General features: G+C 45.6%; 1 protein-coding gene across 11 annotated transcripts in view; it reads left to right on the top strand.

The window, feature by feature from the left end:
• Positions 1 to 7,835, top strand: part of ZBTB38 (zinc finger and BTB domain containing 38) — a 127,661-nt gene extending 119,826 nt beyond the window's left edge. For all 11 annotated transcript variants that reach the window (XM_079794664.1, XM_079794665.1, XM_079794668.1 and 8 more), the window contains one exon: positions 68 to 7,835. In XM_079794664.1, the coding sequence (XP_079650790.1) occupies positions 68 to 3,658 (3,591 nt within the window). In that variant the 3' untranslated portion in view covers positions 3,659 to 7,835. The remainder of the gene's footprint in view (positions 1 to 67) is intronic.
• Positions 7,836 to 8,850: the final 1,015 nt, after the last annotated feature.

Here is an 8,850-nt window from a genome sequence, read left to right on the forward strand (position 1 = left end):
AAATAATCTAGACACAAAGCAGGTCCTTGTGGAAGGGTCTCTGACCATTTCTCTCCTCTCATTTCAGATGACAGTCATGTCCCTTTCCAGGGACCTCAAGGACGACTTTCACAGTGACACAGTGCTCTCCATTTTAAATGAGCAGCGCATCCGGGGCATTTTGTGTGATGTCACTATCATTGTGGAAGACACCAAATTTAAAGCCCACAGCAATGTCCTGGCTGCTTCAAGCCTTTATTTCAAAAATATCTTCTGGAGCCATACCATCTGCATTTCCAGCCACGTCCTGGAGCTGGATGATCTCAAAGCCGAAGTGTTTACAGAAATCCTTAATTATATCTACAGCTCCACGGTCGTGGTCAAGAGACAGGAAACAGTCACTGATCTTGCAGCTGCAGGGAAAAAGCTGGGGATATCCTTCTTGGAAGATCTGACCAATCGCAGCTTCTGCAGTTCCCCAGGGCCCTATGTATACTGCATTACTGAGAAGGGCGTGGTTAAAGAAGAAAAAAATGAAAAAAGACAGCACGAAGAACCCGCCATCACCAACGGGCCAAGGATCACAAATGCGTTTTCCATCATCGAAACGGAAAATAGTAATAACATGTTTTCTCCACTGGACTTGAGGGCGAGTTTCAAAAAGGTCTCCGACTCCATGAGAAACGCCAGCCTCTGCCTAGACAGGACTGACGTCTGCCACGAGGCGGAGCCCGTGCGGACCCTGGCCGAGCACTCCTACGCCGTGTCCACCGGGGCCGAGGCTTACCGGAGTCAGCCCGGAGGCGAACCTGCCAGCAGCCCGCCCGGCAAGGCAGGCGAAGAAAACGGGGGAGCTGTTGCCGAAACACCGGCAGCATGCCGGAAGCCGAAGGCACTCTCCAGACCCCAGGATTCTGAACCAGCCCCGGAGAAGACACCACCCGCTCCAGGAGCCAACGTGGCGGCTAGCCGAGAAAGGAGCCCCCCGCCCGCCGCAGTTCTTCCCGGCTCACAATCTCCCAGCGCGGAAGGAGATGTCCGTCTCCCCAGGGAAGGTGAAAACGTACCCTCCGAGGTCCCCGGGCCGCCGGCCGCGGAGCTCCCGCCTCTCGTGTACAACTGCAGCTCCTGCTCCAAGTCCTTTGACAGCAGCACTCTGCTCGGCGCCCACATGCAGCTGCACAAGCCCACCCAGCAGCCCCTGGTGTGCAAGTACTGCAACAAAGAGTTCAGCACCCCGAACAGGCTGGACCGGCACGAGCAGATCTGCATGAGGTCCAGCCACATACCCGTTCCAGGAGGAAATCCGTGCTTTTTAGAAAACTATCCTACCATTGGACAAAACAGAGGTTCCTTCCCAGGTGCAGAGGCTTTATTATCTGGAAATAGGATTGGTGACTTTTCCAGTACCGGAAGCACCTTGCCGGAGATGGACCACCTGGTTAAATTTGTTAACGGGCAGATGCTCTACAGCTGTACTGTGTGTAAGCGCAGTTACGTGACACTGTCCAGCCTCCGCCGGCACGCAAATGTCCACTCCTGGAGAAGAACATACCCTTGCCATTACTGCAACAAAGTGTTCGCGTTGGCTGAGTACAGGACAAGACACGAAATCTGGCACACGGGGGAGAGGCGGTATCAGTGCATTTTCTGCCTCGAAACCTTCATGACCTACTATATTCTCAAAAACCATCAGAAGTCTTTCCATGCCATAGATCACAGACTTTCCATCAGTAAAAAAACGGCAAACGGAGGCTTGAAACCTAGCGTCTATCCGTATAAACTGTATCGGCTGCTGCCCATGAAATGCAAGAGAGCCCCTTACAAGAGCTACCGAAATGCTTCCTATGAAAACGCCCGAGGGAACAGGCAGGTGAGCGAGCCTGCAGCTGGCCCCTATGCTGTTCAGAATCCACTCAGCTCTGAGTTGCCTGCTCTGAATTTCCCAGATGGCATGCACACCGTGACCCACAGTCCAGCTGTCCCGCTGGACACAGCCACAGGTCACAACAGACCCGCTTCTGCCAACGTTCACAGCGCAGAGGGGTCCAAATGGGGAGAGGAGACGTTGAAAGCTGATCTTGACAATAACTTTTACTCAAAGGAGGTGTCCCTTTCTTTCCCTGAAAATGCTGTCAGTTCCACCCTCCCGGCCGGGGGGATGCCTGCTTTGTCTTTGAGCCACGGCAGCGAGAACGCGGCGTCTGTCATCAGCTACAGTGGCTCGGCGCCCTCGGTCATCGTGCACAGTAGCCAGTTTTCGTCGGTCATCGTGCACAGCGGCATGGTGGCTGCCCTCTCCAGCAGCAACCACAGAGCCCCTTCAGGCCCGGCTGTCGGTCAGACCGTGAGAGAGGACAGCAAACCCGAGCCAGACAAAGTGGGGAGAGTGGTCAGCAGACACAGAGGCATTAAGGAGAAAAAGAAAACCATCCCCTGTGACAGGGGAGACGTCCCAGAGGAATCGAGACCCGCCGCTGATCCCGGAGGGTCGCTGAGCAAAACCACGAACGTCAGCAAAGAAACCAGTAAAATCGAAACCTACATCGCGAAGCCTGCTCTCCCTGGCACCTCCACCAACAGCAACGTCGCGCCCCTCTGCCAAATAACAGTCAAAATCGGGAATGAAGCCATTGTGAAGAGGCATATCCTAGGATCCAAGTTGTTCTATAAAAGAGGGAGAAGGCCCAAGTACGAAGCGCAGGAGGAGACGTTGCCACAGGAGGGTGACCTGGACACCAAGGGCGACGGCCCGCTCGACCTCTGCCAGTCCGAGTGCATGGACATGAGTGAGATGTTCGATGAGGCAAGCGACCAGGATTCCACGGACAAACCATGGCGCCCTTACTACAACTACAAACCCAAAAAGAAATCGCGACAGTTGAGGAAAATGAGGAAGGCCAGCTGGAGGAAGGAGCACGGGGGCAGGAGCCCAGGCACCAAGTATAAGTACCCGGCAGAACTGGACTGCGCCGTGGGCAAGGCTCCTCCGGAGAAGGCCTTCGAGGAAGAAGAAAACACAGAGATGCCCAAGCTGCAGTGTGAGCTCTGCGACGGAGACAAGGCCTTGGGGACCGGGAACCTAGGAAGGCCCCACCGGCACCTCACCGCCAGGCCGTACGCCTGCGAGTTCTGCGCCAAGCAGTTCCAGAACCCTTCCACGCTCAAGATGCACATGCGGTGTCACACCGGAGAGAAGCCGTACCCGTGCAAGACCTGCGGGCGGTGCTTCTCGGTGCAAGGAAACCTGCAGAAACACGAACGCATCCACCTGGGCGTCAAGGAGTTCATCTGCCAGTACTGCAACAAGGCGTTCACGCTGAACGAGACCCTCAAAATCCACGAGAGGATCCACACTGGCGAGAAGCGCTACCACTGTCAGTTCTGCTCCCAGAGCTTCCTGTACCTCTCCACCAAACGGAACCACGAGCAGAGGCACGTCCGGGAGCACGCCGGGAAGGGCTTTGCCTGCTTCCAGTGCCCCAAAATTTGCAAAACGGCTGCTGCCCTGGGAATGCACCAGAAGAAACACTTATTCAAAAGCCCGAGTCAGCAGGAGAAAACAGAAGGTGATCTGTACCACGAAAACTCCGATCCGCTGGAGAATCCACATTTCATGGATTCGGAAGACAGTGACCAAAAGGATCATCTACAAACCATTGTTGGAAATGTGCTTTGAGTAGTGGGGAAAAAACAAAATCTTCAAAAATATAAATTGGTGGGGGTTTTTTGTTTGTTTGTTTTTTCAGTTAGCTGTTGTGTGTGTGTGTGTGTGTTTTAAGTTTAGTTTTGTTTTGTTCACATAACAGTCATGAAGGAGTGAATTGTAAAAAAAAGAAAATCTCATTTGTGAAAATTTCAGAAAAAGGATCCCACTATCTAACTTTGGGTTTTAGCATTAACGTCTTACAAAGTGCATAAAAATGAAATGGCTGACTCCGCCAGTATCCCAAGTATCTTGTGAAAGTTTATGAAGTTCTGAGCTGTGGTATTTCTGCCAGTGGGGTGGGGGTGGGGGGGGAAGAGTTTAACTTTAGCCTAATTTAAAACTTTCTGGTTAGTGCTGTTAGGAACTGGCTGCTAAACGGTCTTTAGTCACTGGAGAAAAAGGTCAGACATCATGAAAATGTCAACTGCATAAGCAAGTTCAAAGGTAAATTGGCTCTGACAGTCATTCCCATTCAGCTTCTGCACTATTGAAAATGGTTTAAATTTAATGGGTACATATTAAACACTTAATATAGCTAAAAACTATGTATGAAATGAGTAACCTAAGTAGGACATTCACATATTAGAACTACTTTGCTGCAACACAAACCTTGTAAAATACATATGTAAATCACCCTAACTTTTAACTGTCCATGTCCCCTGTAGAGAATTATAACGATGAGCAATAGATCTGCAAATAAGGAGGACTGGTGTAAAAACCAGTAGAAAGCATTTTAAATATGACTTAAAAAGAGCATGTCTATGCTTTTAGATGGAATGCTGTTCTCTTGAGGTTATGGCTGAGCTGTTATTAGAACTGGTCTATTCAAGTCACAGAAAACATAGGTCATGCCTTATCTATGGGGGAAAGCCTTCCCAGAATTTACCTGTGGTTGCCTGTGCTGTGTATCACTTTGCAATGGCCTCACCTCAGAAAATGAAGAAGGTTCACATTCTTCTGAAACTCCCTGCAGTCACCCATCCATCACAAGGCCATAAATGTGGAGGTCTGTTCCAGACAGACTTCACCCGTCTCAAGGGGTCAAGTAAAACCTGACACCTCCGGTTCCACTGAAGGAGTGTCTAGGAAATTTAACGCAAAGCACGCATACCTTGGTGAGTGCCCAGCGCTTGAAAGGGACAGAAAGCCTAATCCCTTCCATGATAGCTCTGCAGCCCACAAGCAGACACTAGTATAAAACAAAAGGACCACAGAAACGCACACTCTGCCCCACCCGTTCCGGACTTGAGTTAGGCCACCGGAAGGGACGACCATCCTGGCCTCAAACAGCTTTGTTTGGGGGTGGCGAGGGAGGTAGAATATGGGGTGATAAGATTCCATCACTTATGTGACTCAGAAATATATCCACAAAGTCAGATGCCTTGTCTTCATGTTTACAGACATCTAAGCCCCCTTGCTTAAAAAAGCCCACTTACATTTTTTTAATGTTCTTTTATGTTGACCCACACCATCAACATTGCCCTCAGAGTCTAATTGCCCTACAGGTGGTCCATCATCTGGACTAGGTCCCGGAAGCTGGAACTCATGATTCTTACTTTTTAAGCTGCCGTCATAGGAGGCGGAGAGAAAGCATTCCTATCCTTGGATCACCAGTATGAGCAGAATCCGGAAATCGGTTCCAGGGTGACCTGCAGCCATTCATGTTCATGGGATTTGATAGGTGGAAACCCAAGGCTACCCAAGGTTGCCGAGTTACCATTATGAAGAAGTAGCTCAAAGGCCTCCAGTTTCTCTCTCCAAATGGGATGTCTTCGTGAAGAATGAATACGGATTTGGGTGGGCAAGAGCATTTAAACACCCAGAAAAGGACATGATCAAAGCTGACCTTGTAATACTGTAGTACTTTGCTGTTAAGTAACCCCAATATTGTATCTGCATTTATCTTTTGTTCAAACACCTTCAGTTACATACAGTATTATATAATAGAGGAAAATGGAAAAAATGCAAGCAAATTCAACTTTATTTTACACATTGTACATATATGTATACCTGCACTATTCATTTGGTTTTGTTAAAAAGATAGTCACAAAGGGCTGAAGAATTGATAATTAGAATATTGAATAAGCAATCCTGTGATCTACTCATTTGTTTGGTCCCAATTAGGATTATGAGTCAAGAAAAATAATTGTGTATTTTAGTCATTTTGATTTGAGGTAACTCCAAATAAGCAATTATTACATGTAGTGATGTCTCCCAGCCCTTACATGTGGATATTTTTTAAGTGGACTTGTATGCTGATAATTCTAGACCAAAGTAAATATGGCAGAATATTTATACATGAAAAAAAATAATTTTGCAAATATTTTCTATAATTGTATTATTCGTTTAAAACGTTGACAGCTTGTGTTAGTTTCAGGGAGGGGTGTATATTTTGATAAAAAATACTTGACTTTGTAATTCTGTATATTCTACACAATTTATAGCAGAGCCGTTTTACGACAGCCTTGTCACATTTTTTGTTAATTGTGAAAACTTTATTTTGAGTGATGTTTAAGTATGCATTGAGTACATAACGACCAACTAGAATTCAAGTAAGTGTAAACAGTGAACATACTGTATGCTGTACAAGATATATTGTAATTTGCTGTTTTAGCATCTGTATTTTGTTTAGAAGATATTATTAAATGCAGATGTTAAGGGTTGGAAAAAGTCTAATTTTATTTTTAGAAATAATGAATATAAATTTGCTTTTGCTTGATTAAAATAGCTTGTTCCTATGTTAAGTCTCTTTTTAATGTTTTAATGTTACTTCTTTTATGCAGCCAAGCAGCTATTTCATCGGTGTGCGTCACAGCGTCATGTTGCGAATTATTCGTCGATACATTTCTACCTCCTCACGTCTTTACATTCCGTGGTACCCACTTACATGCTTACTACTCAAATGCAATATGACATTTTTTTAAAAAAAGCAGCCCTAGCTGGTTTTGCTCAGTGGATAGCGCATCGGCCTGCAACTAAAGGGTCCTGGGTTCGATTCCGGTCAAGGGCACAGGCCGGGGTTGCAGGCTCGATCCCCAGGAGGGGGCATGCAGGAGGCAGCCAGTCAATGATTCTCTCTCATCGATGTTTCTATCTCTCCCTCTGCCTTCCTCTCTGAAATCAATTTTTAAAAAAAAAATTTTTAAGGCAGAATAAGAGAAGTTGAAGTCTTCTGGTAACTTAGTGCTTTGGATAGGCCTGATGGTATCATGATAAATCACAGAGTATTGGAAGTATTTTGCTGTGCTCATCCACAGGAAACAAATTACACTTGTGGAGTGCCAGGCACTTGACAATGGGCTGTTTCATCCAGTCCTTCCCCAACAGCCCTGGGAAGTAGATGTCATTATTCACATTTCATAGTGACTTTGAGAAGATCCCAGAGACAGGCAGAAGCCAGACCCCAGCCCAGGGCTGCCCAACACCACAGCCCATGTTTTGTCCCTTCCCAACACCTTAGAGAGAAGTGCTTACTGTAAACTGAACAGAGAGAAAAGACTTGAGAAAAGTAATTCAGCTTTAGGAGGGTAGCTGTTATAATGACAGCTTTGAAGAGGCCGTGAGGCTCAGCTTCCCCAGACTCATCACTAATCTACTTCCTGAGGCCTCACTACTTTGGGCATTTGGCTTTTTTTTTATATCCTGGGATATTGCCCCAATAAATTCCGTTTTTAAGAGTTGGTACACTTTTTTAAAGAATATGGACTGAAATGACAATTTAATGCTATTATACGCTAACATTTTTCACATTAAAAGCTGTTCCATCATCACATCCGGTCCTCTGAACTTGAGCTAATTATCTTCAAAAGCTTGCAGTTAGTCACAGTGGGCAAGGTGAACGGGAGTGTCGGTGGCTCACGCACCACAGTTCATCACCAAGTGAGCTGTGGAAAATAACCCAAATTTCCAGTCCTGGCTGGTAGCATCAATTTTGTATTTGAAGGGCAATTCTAAACTAATTCCCCCCAAATTTCATAATTGCTGTCTGCGAAAACTAACTTCACTCTCTAGCAAACCAATTGAATATTAAAAGAATTTGTAACAGTTGTGAAGGTAACTGGATTAAAAGGGTAACAGTGAATCATACAAATCAATCCTGTCTGTACATGTTCTTTTAGGTCTTCTGGATCTTTTTATTCCTGTTGCTACGCTCCCCTTTTCTCATCACCTGTTGATTGATTTGGTTCCACTCCCTCTGTCTCCATCAGTTCCTCTTTGAAGACCTCAAGTGATTTTTTTCCCCCATTTCAATTTCCTCCATATCTGAGGACTCTTCACCTTTCCCCTCCCCAGATCCTGGCCATCTATTAATCTCCCATTGGAAGAGAGCAGGTTCCTCCCTCCCCTCCAGTCTGCAACCCTTGCTCATGATTCTTCAAGCAAGATGGTCAGTGAGCAGATGCGCAATTTTTAAATTTAGACAACTAATGAAAGAACTGGTTACAACAGAAATGTGACTACATTTTTATTATTTAATTCTTGACATCTAAGACATCAAATAATTCTACTTTTTAGAATGTTTGGCTGAGAACTCAACAGCAACCCTTTTCTAAAGTAATTTTGAAAATTATTACTTCTATGTAATTATTCTATGTCAGCGATTTCAGCCTTTTTCATCTCATGGCACACATAAACTAATAACTAAAATTTTTGACACACCAAAAATTATAATTTTTGACACACCAAAAATTATATTTTTTGGCAAATAGGTATAATTTTGATTCATTCACACTGGACGGCTATTGTTGTGTTGGTCAGTGCCCCTGACTAAATAGGTTTTGTTTGTTTTTTAATTTCTTGTGGCACTCCAGTTGAAAGTGACTGTTCTATGTAATATTTTAATAGGAAAAATTGCAAACATATGCAAAAGTAGAATACCATGGTGAAACCCAGTGTACCTATTATCCAATTTCAACAATCAACAATTCATAGCTATTTTTTAAATATGTTTTTATTGATTTTTTTAGAGAGAGGAAGGGAGAGGGAGAGAGAGAGAGACAGAAATATCCATGAGTATCATTGATCAGCTGCCTCCTGCACGCCCCCTACTGGGGATCAAGCCTGCAATCCAGCATGTGCCCTGACGGGTCATTCAAAACTTTTGAGCTAGGTATTGGGGATACAAGAGTGGGCAAAACAAACAGTCCCTGGAGCTTGGGACC

The sequence above is a fragment of the Cnephaeus nilssonii genome, assembly GCF_951640355.1.
Source record: "Cnephaeus nilssonii genome assembly, chromosome: 17".
Classification (NCBI taxonomy): domain Eukaryota; kingdom Metazoa; phylum Chordata; class Mammalia; order Chiroptera; family Vespertilionidae; genus Cnephaeus; species Cnephaeus nilssonii.